General features: G+C 34.0%; 1 protein-coding gene across 1 annotated transcript in view; it reads left to right on the top strand.

Annotated features, from left to right (window-relative positions):
• LOC120539368 (protein Daple-like) overlaps nucleotides 1-14,107 on the top strand; it is a 192,679-nt gene that overhangs the window by 67,292 nt on the left and 111,280 nt on the right. Inside the window, exons 4-8 of the mRNA XM_039769369.1 lie at nucleotides 5,349-5,418; nucleotides 9,820-9,878; nucleotides 10,657-10,740; nucleotides 11,427-11,567; nucleotides 12,514-12,695. Of these exons, the coding sequence (XP_039625303.1) occupies nucleotides 5,349-5,418; nucleotides 9,820-9,878; nucleotides 10,657-10,740; nucleotides 11,427-11,567; nucleotides 12,514-12,695 (536 nt within the window). The remainder of the gene's footprint in view (nucleotides 1-5,348; nucleotides 5,419-9,819; nucleotides 9,879-10,656; nucleotides 10,741-11,426; nucleotides 11,568-12,513; nucleotides 12,696-14,107) is intronic.

Consider the following 14,107-nt stretch of genomic DNA (forward strand, 5'->3'; position numbering starts at 1 on the left):
TGATATCGTCATCATATATAAATACGCGCTTTATAAAGTGGCTCAGGTTGTGCAATATTATAACTGTATAGCAAGTTTACAGTGAGGTAATTGTACTTATAATTACAAACAGTTCTGCAATGAGCAGTTGATGGACTGATAGATTGCATTTAGAGCTCTTGGGATGAAACTGATTCTGAACTGCGAGGTCCGTACAGGAAAGGTTTTGAAACGTTTGCCGCGTGAAAGCAGTTTAAATAGGAAGCATGGCTGAGACAGTGTGTGCTTAATGCTGTATATGATAATTCTCTTTCCGATCAGCTGCTCCGAGTGGTGCAGTGATAGTAATATGGAAAAAGATGATCCACTGTGGCAACCCTTCACAGGAGCAGTTGAAAGAAGAAGAAGAAGGTGCAGTGAGAGTAACAATTCTAAAGCAGCTATGGCATTTAGAATAGTTTGACCATTCTGTGGACCATTATATTGTTACTGGTTAATTACAACAACACAACATTTATTTATATAGCACATTTTCATACATAAAAATGTAGCTCAAAGTGCTTTACAAAATGAAGAATAGAAAAAATAAAAGACACAGTAAGAAAATAAACTAAGTCAACATTAATTAACATCGAATAAGTAAGGTCCGATGGCCAGGGTGGACAGAAAAAACAGAAAAAAAATAAAATCTGCAGGGATTCCAGATCATGAGACCGCGCAGTCCTCTCTGTGCAATCTACCTAACATAAATGAAACAGTCCTCTTTGTATTTAGGGTTCTGACGGAAGGATTTGATGATGATGGTCACGTAGACTTCTGGCTTTCAGTCCATCAATGTTGGAGCATCATGATGAAACTCTGAACGGTATATTTTTGTAAAATAAAAGTATGGTAATTTAAGACTTTAAATTTATTTCATATAAAAATAATTCAACAAAAAACAGAAGAAAGTTTTACGTAAGAAAACTAAAAAAAAACACACCTGGGCACAAAGACCCCCAATATACAATATTTTAGCATGGATAAATAAATGACACATTTAGCATTGTTAAAAATTAATGCCAAATGAAATGGTAGTACTTTGTAATATTTAAAATCCAGGAAGTGACAAAATGTAGAGAACTCCTGGAATAGACCACTAGTTACAGTTAGAGTTTAGAATCACTTTAACAGTGATGTCCTTAATTTCATTTTTCCCTCTTCCCTCTTGCTTTCCTTTTTTAAAAAAGTTCTTTGAACAGAATTTGTTAATGTGTACTAACAGTAACAAAGTTGATTTAGTCTTATTACCGCATTTTGTTTCAGTTTTTTACAATATTGTATAGGTCAATCTTGTACATTTAGAAAGTAAACACCCAGGAGTATAAAATGTTAGGGCAAAATGCAAAGTTTCTCTATGTGTAACCCTCCTCTTCTTACATGTGTCTCCTTAGTGTTTTCATAATAGTCAGATAGAACTTTATCCATGTTAATTTAACTGAATTTTAGTCTACAGTATGTTGAAAAAATTATGGAAATGTTATTTTTCATTCATCTATATATTTTATAAACCCTTTTCCAGTAATAGGGGCAAGGTCTCAGTATATCTCTTTTCATGCTCTCCAGTTTATTTATTAGCTGCAGATTAACTATAGATAGGGCTTGGCTTTAAAGCTGGTCTCTTTGCAGTGCATTTATTGTTAACTCTTAAATATTATTATGCACAGCATTATGACTCAGCAGTGCTATTGACTTCTAAAAAATGTGTGGTTGAGGGTATTGTACAAAACTCAAGAACAAAAAGAGGAACTGAATTTGATACTAAATGTTGCAGGGTTTTAAAGCTAATCTTAATTTTGGCGTTGGTAGTTACACTTCAGAGCGGGATATTCTTTAGTTTTCCTAAGTTTTTTGTGTTTTTTTCATATTATCACACTTTACCATTTACTTTGTATATGACAAGAAACATTGAGCATGTTAAGACAATTATGAAAATTGTGCCTGTTTACTTATGCAGTAAACAAGAACAGAAGTGAAATAATTTATCATTATGATATTTGTAGTAATCACTACAACATAGTCAGATGCAATGTCTTTCTCTTTTTCATATATATTTACTGTAATTAATTTTAATCTACAAATAATTTTGCATATATTGTCTCTCTTACTATTTATGCAACAGTTGTGCTCAAGTCACATTGAATCTAACCTCTGACTCTGACTTGATAAACCACTTCAGTGACTAACAAAATAACATGCTTATTTAGATGAAGTCGGAGACTAAATCTAAAGTTAACAATCTCTGTATAATTTATAGTTTTGAATTTCTGCAACCATTTAACTACTGGATCTGACCCATTTGATTTCTTTAATAAAAAAGTGCCAAGTGAGAATTTAAGAATCCAGTGTGGCATGGTGGTACAGTATTAATTCTGCCTCCTTATAGCACCTTAATTGCTTAACTGGCTATAGATTTGGTCCTTGTAACTACTTTAAACTATGGTTTACTTCAACCAGTTATTATATCCGACATATGGGAGCATTATCAACCTGAAAAATTACTGTACCATCAAGTAATGTTTCACCATAGGATGAACTTGTCACAATCACAAATGTATGCAATTGTTTTCTATGCTTTATTGTTATCAGTGAACTGAAGCAATGCCAGAAAATTTCCATAGCAATCAAAGCATATCTTTGTGTGAAACATTCGTTCAGGCCTGTAAACTACTCTTTGGATTCAGTGGCAGTCTGGCTGTGTCTTTTTTTAAAAACGATCAGAGGGTCCACTGTCCACTAACCAAAGGCCTCTGTTAAGGTGCTCCTTTTCTTAATTTAAAAATCTATTGCAGTAACTCTGAACCTTCCAAGGATGTATGGTGATAAATGATCTCTGTAATACCTTCCTTAGTTTATTTTATGTAAGACTCTGACATTAATCATTCATTTTTGCCAGTAGGCACATATATGTCATGTAATGCAAACTTCTTTAAAATTTAATATGATTTAATGATTTAATTTGTAAATTGTAAATGGCAAGTTTGAATATTACTTATGTCATACTCACTGTCTCTCTCACTCCTTCACACATTTCCACTTAGAAGAAGCAGAATATTGTTACTTCCATGCCAGCTGCCACTTATGCTTTCTGGTTGCTGCACACCTTACTTTGTCTTCTTGAAGTCCCTAGCTCCACCTCTCCTCTCAGCAGCCAACCAGCCACTACAATATTAACAACAAATCAAGCTTTGTCAAACAATCAAAAAGCAACTGACTTAAATTATTCCCAGCAAATAACTGAAACACCAGGGGCCTCATGCATAAGGCCGTGTGTAGAATTCACACTAATACATAATGTAAGGACAAAAGCAGAAATGTGCATATGCACAAAAAAATCCAGATACATAAATCTGTGCGTTCACCAACTTCCACGCTGTTCTGCTCCATAAATCCCGGTCAGTGTAAAAAGTAACGCACATGCACACGCCTGCTGCCACTCCCCAAGCTCCTACCATAATTACGCCTCTTTGAATATGCAAATCAATATAAATAGCCCTTAAGCCCAGAGTTTTGTGAAAAGAAAACGGCAAAAGCACGGGGGAAAATAAAAGAATTTCAGCGAATACCAAGTGGAGGCAAGGAAAAACATATCATTTGTTGGTTTAAACAACAAAATAAAGTTCATCGAGTGACATAGATTGTCAGAGAAGCTCAAAAGTTCAAGTTCACAAAGTCGCACAGTGCCCGAAATAAAAAAAAAGTTGTCAGATATCAAAATCGCAGTGAAAAGGCGAGTTGTAGCCCACCTTCTGAGTGTCATATGAAAGCTTATTAGGGTACAGAGAAAAAAAATAGGCACACAATGGGAAAATAAGCACAAAATGTCAACTTTAATCTCGAAATTTCCACTTTATTTTATCATTAAAGTAGAACACCATAAACTTTATCTTAAAATCGTTTAATTTACTAGTTTGTCAGATCCCATCCTAACTAAAGTAGCACGTTAAATGCTTTGTTTTGTATTTGATCTTCTATGTGCTCTATGTGTGTGAATCACTACGTGCTTCTTAAACAGGCTTTCTCTTCCTCCGACAGGACATAGAATCCATTACTTTCATGATATTAGAGCTCTCTGAATAATTAAAATACTGAGATGTATACTTGATATCATTTTCATGATAATAGGAGTTAAAGCATGTTATTAAACATGGGAACACTGTGGCGCAGTGATTGTTCATTGCTCACGCAAGAAGCTTGCTGTGCCGTGCGTGACATTTGATGAAATATTTATTGCAGCAGCACTGTCTCTTTCAAACGTACTAACCCCCAATTCCTGTCCTTACTTTTCTTTCTCCAAATACCCAAACCAAGCTGAGAACTTGTGTATGCCAAGCATTTAGCTATTGTAAAAATGTGCGTGGCTTTACGCCAAGTTTAGGCTTTATACATCGCGATTTGAGCATGGAAACAGGCTTACACAACATTTTTGTGCATACGCACCATTTATACATGAGGGCCCAGGTGTTACTCAGGAGTGTAACCATCACCGTGTGACTTGATTCACACAAATTAAATGCAATCAATATATAATTGTTTTATAAGTGGTTTTGCCACTCAGGGCTAATTTTTTGGCCAATATGGCCTTACAAGCATTGCAATAGATACATATTTTCATTACAAAATGCAATGTGAAATGTGCAATTTTGCACTACCGGGTATCAATGAGTTTTTGGCTTTCTTTCCTAGAATAAACATTATTCCCTTTGCATGTTCCAGACTCACTGGGTTTCCTAAATGTAAACTGGTTTCACTGTTTACTAGCCTTATTTGGTCCTAATGCATTCCAACTACTCTTGCTCACTCTAAGGATACCGTTTCTATATTGGTTATATATAGTTAGGAGAGGCTCCCACCATATTAAACAGTTATGTCTATGTTGGGAAAGATTGATTTTCTGGTGTGAATTAACTCTTATCTTTTTCCTTCTTTCCTTCCTTTATATGTTTTTTTTTAATAAATTATAAGAAGTATAGTACAGAATAATTGATATATAATAATAATAATAATCAATAAGTGATACCATACTTCTTGTCAAATTCTAATTTAACACCAACCCCAACCTATCTGGAGAGCTAACAAATGGAATATAATATTCTATTGAGTTATCACTCAAAGAAATGAAGCAATAACATTAATAAATTCCTGACAAACTTTAAATGAACTTTCTACAGTTCCTTAAAAATATTCTTATTTTAAATAGAATACGGCATCCTTTTCTCAGTGTGTTGTAATGGATGGATTTGTATTTTTCTAATTAAGTAAGATGAACAGACAAGCAATATTGCATGTAGTCTTAGTATTTCATATTTGTCTGAATTTTTGATTGACAGGAGGACTTACAACAGCTGATTCTGAAACCACTACCAAATGTTGCAGTACTTGGCCGAGAGCCCCTTACAGGTAAGACTCCAACATCTTTTCTGATTCCGTTTTTGATAATTGTTTTGCTTCTTGTTTTTGCCTTGCCTTTTGTTATTACTCCTGCTGTGGTCTGCAGGATATAACTTTATAACTACCCTTTAATGTAACAAGTTTTACTACACTGAGAATTTGTAGTGACAGTAGTAACACATCTGGTAAAAATATGGTACATCTGGTAAAATGTTAGTGGCCAGTGATGCCTAATGCTTTAACCATTACTGGTTAGACACAAAACATCAACCTCCTTGCTCTTAGATAAATCAAAATGTCAAGATCTGGTCTGAGTTAAGCTTAAAATGTCAATAGAAAAAAAAGGTAATCAACCAGAATAAATAACCCACAAGATTTTGCAGAAGTCGAACTATTTCCCTAAATCCACAATAGATTGAATGGATACATGTACTAACAAGGAAATAAGAGTCCAAACCTTCAGTGAAGTGTGAGAATCACTCTCTTAGAAATCCTTCATCCATCCAAAAGTGCAGTACTTGCATTCTCTCATTTGGACAACTTTTATATTGTTCATGACTATAAGAGATTCTGCTGAACTATATCATGGGTTGATGAACATTTGCAGGTTGACAGGGTCAGGCTTTAGTGCCACATGTAGGATGTCAGACAACTTCTTTTTCTGTGTCTTCTCTGATTCCTAGAGAGACTCTTCGATACAACTACAACCAGGGAGTTCAAAAGTCAATAACACCAAAGCCTGACCCTGTCAACCTGCAAATGTTCATCAACCCGTGTGTGTATATATATATATATATATATATATATATATCTTTTTAAGATGTAAGTGAAGAAATTAGTGCACTGTGGCTCCGGTTTGGATTTCACATTTTTTAAAATAGTTCGCTTTGTTTTTGTAATTTTTCCTGGACACTTGCTTTTGTTTTTAATGTTTTGTTTAGAATTGTCTTTTTATCTCATCCCTTTTACCCAAGCCTTTGTCAGTTATGTCTCTTAGGTGCTGCATTTTTTTCAGTGAAAGTCCTGTATAAGCCATCTGCTGCCACGGGCACTTTACTGTGTAATTATCTCACTTTTTTCCAACTGTGTTGTTCAGATCACTTTTGTGCTTCCCCTTGATGTATTTTTAATTGAGTGACATTTAATGTAGTTAATACATTTATAAAACTAAATTAAAAAGTATTGCGTTGTGCAAGGTTCTTTGTTGGCTTTGGCTCCTTGTGTTGGGGCCATCACTACAGCTTCTATGTAATTTGTTATATAGGTGTACTGACTGGCAAGGCAGACAGTTAAAAATCAGTGAAAAGAACTAGGAGATGCATAAACACAGAATCAGTGCTTAGAGTCAGGCTTGGTTCAAGTACTGTACTTGGAAGTCAAAATATTGTGTATTTAAAATTTGTAAACCAAAATCGAATTAAAAAATGCTGTACAATTTGTTGCTAAATAAAAAAAAGAAAACTTTCAAAAATGCTACTTTGAATCTACTATAAATCCAGAATCTTGGACAATGGGAGGTGCATGACATAGACTTCAATACCATCACTCTAGTGACATCATGGACTGCAGAATCCCATTGTCACATGATAACAACATGCATAGCAATCACAAGCAATACAACACAAAATGACTGTGCCCATAAGGAAAACAAAATGGTAGTGCACAAAGATGCAAGATATTTTAAATAAATTAAAAATAACTCCAAATGAGTAAATTAATTTCAAAATAGTAGCTGTAAAAAGAAAAAAAACACAGTGGAAATATGTGGAATAATTGCAGTGAAAAAATAAAATCTGTTTATATGAGTAAATGAATCAGTAGGTTTTGGGGGCTTATGTCTTTACTTTGTGTCCTAACACAGAATTCTGCTTCTTGTTTTAGTGAAGTTTAGTTTTTTATTATTTAACTGATTTTGCGCTTTTATCTGCAATTCTCCAGACTATGTTCTATTCATTTAACACACTCACAGTGGTGGTCTACTCTGACACTAGGATCTTACAATACAAAATGAAAAGTACAATACATTCACAATAACCCCTAGCAGCAATCAGAAATAGTAAGAAAACAGGATAATCAATAAAAATAAACAAGGAATCACATGGAATACCAGATATTTTTTTTCATCATAAAACATCAAATCAAACGTTTTTCCCCCATAAAGTACTTATTGTGGATTAAATAATTAGGATGACATTCATCTGGTAATATGTATCTCCCTTCATTTTTTTGCATTACACTTGTAGCAAGGAAAAGTAAAGTTATTATGACCCCTGAAGTATAACGTAAAATGATTTATATATATATCATATGCATTAATGTCTCTCATTAACAAAGTAAATCAAAAATAAAAAACACCCTTTTCCTTTCAGTGGTCAGATTTTGGGATTGATAACATAATCTTTCTGTTTGAATCTCATGTTTTGATAGATTGCAATGACTTCTTTTTTGTTAAAGGTGATACCATCTCTGAACAGAAGCAGAAGATCAGAGAGCCATTCTTGCCCCGCTAGGTTTTTGAGTTTGAGTTTGAACTTGACCGAGCTGAGCTTGGAAAAACTTAATTTAGCATTTGCTGTTTATATAGGCAATGTGGCATAGATTTCAAGCAATTTAGCCTGTGTTATTAACATTAATTTAACATCAAATTATTTGAGTATGTATTGCTTGGGCACAATTCGTTGGGCAGTAAACCTGAACAGGCTATGCTTGAATGGTACTGGAAAATCTGAGGCACAAACCTGAAATCATTTTGCTGTCTTTTCCTATTAGAGAAAGCAGAGACAAATGTAAACACAGTGATGCATTTTAACAGGTGACCATGATTTTACAATGCCTTGCTTGGTTGCATTGGGCTCATTATTATACATAAAATGCTGTGTTTATAAATCTCTTAAAACCTTTTGAAGTTGGTACAGCAAGTGTCCTGTTTTCACACACCCTAGACTTAACACACACACATACATGGACACACAAACGCACACACACACACACACACACAGAATCCAGTCATACTTGTGATTTTGCAAACTGATAATTGGCTAAGTACTCTGATGATAAACAGACAGCTTATCTTATAAGCTTTGATAACAAAGTTTGGGCACAACACTATATGTTTTCAGGATTGTTTACATTTGTCGAGTCCAATTCCATTCGGATAGATATTTTTCACTTGGTGTTTGTAAAGTAACTGGTCATTCTCATTTAAGATTATAATGTGAGTCATATGCTGAGATAAATGAAAAGAAAGTATATATAAATTTAGAAAAATATGTAGAAGTATAAACCTAGCATAAAACAAAGCTGTAGAGCCTTATGGCACAGTCATTGTTCGTTATAGCTCATCTGAACAAACCTTGCAGCAAAAAAACACTCCAATATGGCCTTACAAGCAGAATGTCTGCAGTTACGAAAAGGTGATTTTTGCCTGTCTAGGACAAGATGATAGCCTTGACAAGCTAATGTTATAAGAAAAGGGAGTATGTGCCACTCATGTGAAGATGTTATAGCCACCTTTCATGTTATAATGCCATACAAGCTAACATGACTAGCAAATGAATATTTATTATACATTTTTGTAGAATTAATAATCAAAATATGACCATATTCCACACTTTATTTTCATATGGGATAGAAAACTGTAGCCTATCAAGGCACATTGCTTATCACTGTTTTTTCCCATTTTTCTTACCATTAAATGGAGATCTTCACATGTGGTCAGAAGTGATCAGTTAGGCCCTAAAGGTAGAAAGGGGCCCTTGAGAAAGTGATGGGAAAGGGGCTACATTGTGAACCACTTTAGCCAACCCTCTGTGCACATCCCTGTTATATGCACTATTGATTTTTTAATGGACTACATGACCTTCCATCAGTTAAGAAATGGAAGGACTTCCATTGTCTTTTTGACATCCAATCTCACTACCTCTTTTTGCATGATTGAATTTCAATCTGCAGCCTTCTTATTAGTCATCTCAGTGTGTTCTCCTCTTCCAGGTACACACTCAACTTGTCTTATTATTTGCTGCTCTGTGGGGGGTCTGTGTTGTGAGCAGCACCATCTCTGAGATATTTTTCCAATGGCATTTGCTGTGCAGCATTGAATCTTCTCTTCTCCATAGCTATATCTTTTCTGTTGTGTTCTGAATTTGATTTTTTTTCTTTTTGCTGTCCTACACCTTCTTTAGTCAGTTCCTTCTTAATTTCTAGTCATGTTCCAGGTTAATGCAGTCCCCTAATTGTTATGAATGTTGTATACAGACAGACTGACTGACATTGTTAATTGAAAAAGAGGTTAAAATGCTAATACAACATGAACTTAGCTCACACTCTTTAAAGAGAGGATGCAATGACAAAAAGAAGGGTCATTGATTTGATTATTATTTGTGATGTAAGGATTTTTTTTATTGTTTTTAGAGAGAGCCATTGATGAAATTAAGAATCTCCTGTTGTTGCTGCTTGGATGTGCAGTTCAGGTAAGGATCATGCAGAAGGACATCAATTTTAGAAAAATCTAATTAGTTAATTTACTAAGAATTCAGTTAGACTCTTATGATTGGACTGTTATCATCTATCTAAACAGATTGGGAAGTTACAAATTATTTAATTAGCCAAATAACCAAATGTAAGAACTATGTGAAAGTGATAGGGCGCCTTTGCTGTGCTGTATAAACCATTTTGTATTTTTTGTGGGGTTATTTAATCTCTGACACATTTTTTCTTGCTTTAGTGTACATTATATTACTTTACATTAATGTGTGTTTTGTGATGATTTGAAACTAAGCTCAGCTTGCTCATTTGAACCTTTCATGCAAACCAGATAAATATCCATTACCAAACCATCTTGAATCTGTTGGTTTTTTATCAGATTACAATTCTGAAGCAGTAATCAGTATTGAAATGGGGTTTTTTGTCAAAATGACTTTTACTTCGCATAGTGCAGTATCCACATAAGGTGAAATCTAGCAACAGAAGTTTTTGTGAATATCACTTTTGATTGTACTTTTTGTTTCATTGTGATATTGTGTCCTGCTGTACTTTCAGATTACAATTGTAGTAGTGACGTTCTCTCATTTTTAAAACATACTGCACTGAGAATAGATTGTACTTTTCAGGAAAACAGCTTGTATTTATCATAGTTTGCTACTAAAATCTGTGTTCAAATGTTTTGAACTGTTGCAGTTTCTTTTATTTATCTTTATTTATATAAAGTACTTTTTATTTGCATTGTTTTGTTGCCATTGGTCTTTTTAGTGTGAGAGGAAAGGTGAATTTATTGAACAGATCAGGATGCTGGACATTGAGACTCAGACAGAAGTGGCCACCTACATTCAAGAAGTAAGTGTAAATAATGCGAAATTTGCTTCCTCTGAGAATCTTTGTTGCAACAGAAACCCAAATTAAAGTGAAAATAACTTTTTTGTAATGTTCCATCATTTAAACAGATCAGTGATTATATCAGTAATAATATTTCTAATTCTGGCAGGGTCTGGAAGTTTAAAGGATGTAAAAAGGAAAATAAACTGGTTGTATTCTGCCCTTTCCATGGTTTACTTAACATAACATCTCTAATTACATAGTCATAAATGAGTGTGTATTTTATAGATCTATATTTCAGCCATCACTTTTCTGCTGTACCCTGTTCTTAATTTTAACACCCATACTCTTGGCCTACCCCTTTAAAGACATGTAATGCATACATGTCAGATTAAGTCATACTGGACCTGGTGTATGGTAATGTAAAACATAACATGAATCACAGTGAAATAATACAACAATAGAAAGCAAGAGAAAATATTTTTAAGAGCAACTCAAAGGGCATTGTACTAAAATATAAATGTACTGTAGAAGGGAAATTGAACTAAAGTGTGTTATGAAAGGTGGAACTGTAGATATGAACATAATTCAAATCTTTTGCATAATATTTCTGTTCATTTCGGAGTCAACAAAACTAACTATACCCAATTTTAACCATGCATTCCCTGAAGTATCATCTTTATAATGTTTCTTTTTCAATCCTGAAGATTACACAAGAACAGCAAATTATCATCCCACTACAGTGGACTAGTTTATCAGATACGGGAAGGGCTGAGCTCCAGATTATATTTCAGAACATGGCATTGCATCTAAAAGAATTGGTAACTGAACGAGATATGCATTTAGAGGTATGGTACAACAAAAAGTTCAAAGATTTAAACAGATTTTTTCAATTTTTGTAATTAGTGTCCAGAAGCTGAGAGAGGTATATTCTTTCACATCCACAGTATGTATCAATTATAAAGTATCTAATTCAGTATAATATAATGTGGCAATTCATCCTCTTCTTTAGCAATTCAACGGTACAAATACTAAAAAATCAGAGAACTTGTGAGATGCTATGCAGTTCAATTAACCATTCTCTGCAGACATATTTGAATGCAGTAATGTGGATGCAAGTGGAAAAAACAGAATAGTTTAACTGAAAATTTAAGGTATGAGCAAAAACCTGAAATCCAGAAAAATTGTACTCCTACTAGTAGCTTGCAACCATGAGTAGGATATGGTTTTAAAAATATTTTTCTTTCACAAATTAGTCGTGAGGGTTAACCATTATAATGAAAGAAAGAATTACACTAATATTCTATAAAATCTTGTGTCTAAGTCCATTTATAGGGAATAATTTCAGAAATATAGATCTATTAAGTTACAGGGCTCATCTTGTTAGACCTTTTTAGCTACAGAGCTTGTGATGTTAACACAATAGTTGTTCTATTCATCCTAGGAAATGCTATTTTCATCCACATTCTATTAGGAAATTAGGTATAAATTCAATACCTTTATGCATCTGGAAAAAGAATAAAATGTGAAAATGTTTACTGCTTCCATGAAGAATTATTGCAATATATGACCAATGTTATTTCACAGCTTCTTCTGTATGTATTTTAAATGACAGGTTGTGGCATAACTGAGGAAAATGTACTTTACCAATGATGATATGCTTAAGCTGAAAGGTGTTTTAAGTCCAAGTTCTTGAAAGTAATTTGATAAAAATCAAACGTGTAATTATTTCTTATTTGATAAGACACTGAAGGGAATGTCACCAGAACAACTTTTTATATGATTACCTTGTAGAGAATTGCAGAGTTATCACAGGATAAGGAATTGCTGCAGTCCCAGAAATTTCACTCCACTCTGTTGGGAGAAGATACACTTTATCAGCAGGGCAATGGGTTTGGACACTCCGAGGTACGACAGAATCTTACAGTACAGTTAGCTGACAGCAAAGCCAAAATGCGACGTTTAAGACAAGAACTGTGAGTAGAAACAGATTATTGTTAATATAAAACTGCTATGAAATAAGGATGGGAAAACATTGTTGATGAAAAAATATATTAATGCCCTAGTTTTGTGCAGGTTTGCATTGACAGCATATGTGGTATAGACTACTGATTTGCTATCAAATATTATGACAGATATGTTTTTTTAAAGACATTTTCAGACATTTTAAAGTTATTTTATAAAACTTTAATTTGACTGTATTCATTTGCAATAACTGTATATTCCTTCAATATTTTTACTGGATATTGTCATTGGTTAGCTCTTAGGGTGTTAGCTAAGAATAATATTATTCACCTGAACCACATAAACTTGTGTAATAATATGTTATGTCTCCTTCTTTTGGTGTCATTTTTAGTCATAGTAAAACAGTAGTACAGTTACATAAATGTCAATCAATTAGTTTCCTCCCACGATCAGATCCAATTTCTTTTTTGAACGGTTTCAGAATCAGGTTAATTTTCTCTAGCCCCACATGACCTCTTGAATAATCTGTACTGCATGCACTAACTGGTCAAGCTACAATATTTTACAAAACAAAGGTTATAAAAAGAAAGAGGGCTTGCAATTCATGTGCATATTTATAACTTAAACACAAAAAGAGCCCAAGTGGCTCTTGTTACTGTACTATAATGAAATGAACTCATGAATAATTGTGCACTATTACAACACTGTAATATGTGCCACTTACTAATGGGGATCCATTGCGCTTGTCTACCTGTAAGGTTGAGACAGAAGGATTGAAAAGGCCAACACTTTCACTGTATTTTGTCGTTTCCACCCTTCTACAAGAAACCCCTTGATCTTATACAAAAACAACAGGAAAACTAATTAATGTTTCCTCTAATATAATAAGAAAGATGCAAATAAATAACACAAAATACACAGTTTAAAAAAACATTTCCTGGACACCCACAAAACTATTAACACAAAATCATTATAAGTGCTTTGCTTGGAGAATTTTACAAACAGTTGGGTTAAAATGAGAAAAAAGAAAACACGTCCAGTTTAAATGGGGGATACAAAAATCAAGTGAAAGTGTCTGTACTTGGTATTATGCCCAAGATAAAACTGGAATTGCCTTACAGTATTCAATATAGGGGAGGTGCCTTTTGCTGCTCTTTTAAAATGGTGCTGCTCCAGCTGTACACTAGAGGCATTGCCTGAGATGGCCACCTTTCTCTCTGCAAGCTTTTCTAAAACGGTGATCCGCCAGTCATTCGTTGGCTAGGGATATTGCCAATTCTCTGTTTTTTTTTTTTTAATTTAATCTGTTTTAACATAGAACAATCTCTCTAGCTATCTTCTAACTTTCTTTCCATCTTCTTCCTCTATTGTCCCTTTTAAAGGGCTTCTGGAGGCTCCAAAATCTGGTGTCTGGGGACAACCC

This window comes from Polypterus senegalus, chromosome 11 (genome assembly GCF_016835505.1).
Source record: "Polypterus senegalus isolate Bchr_013 chromosome 11, ASM1683550v1, whole genome shotgun sequence".
Lineage (NCBI taxonomy): Eukaryota > Metazoa > Chordata > Cladistia > Polypteriformes > Polypteridae > Polypterus > Polypterus senegalus.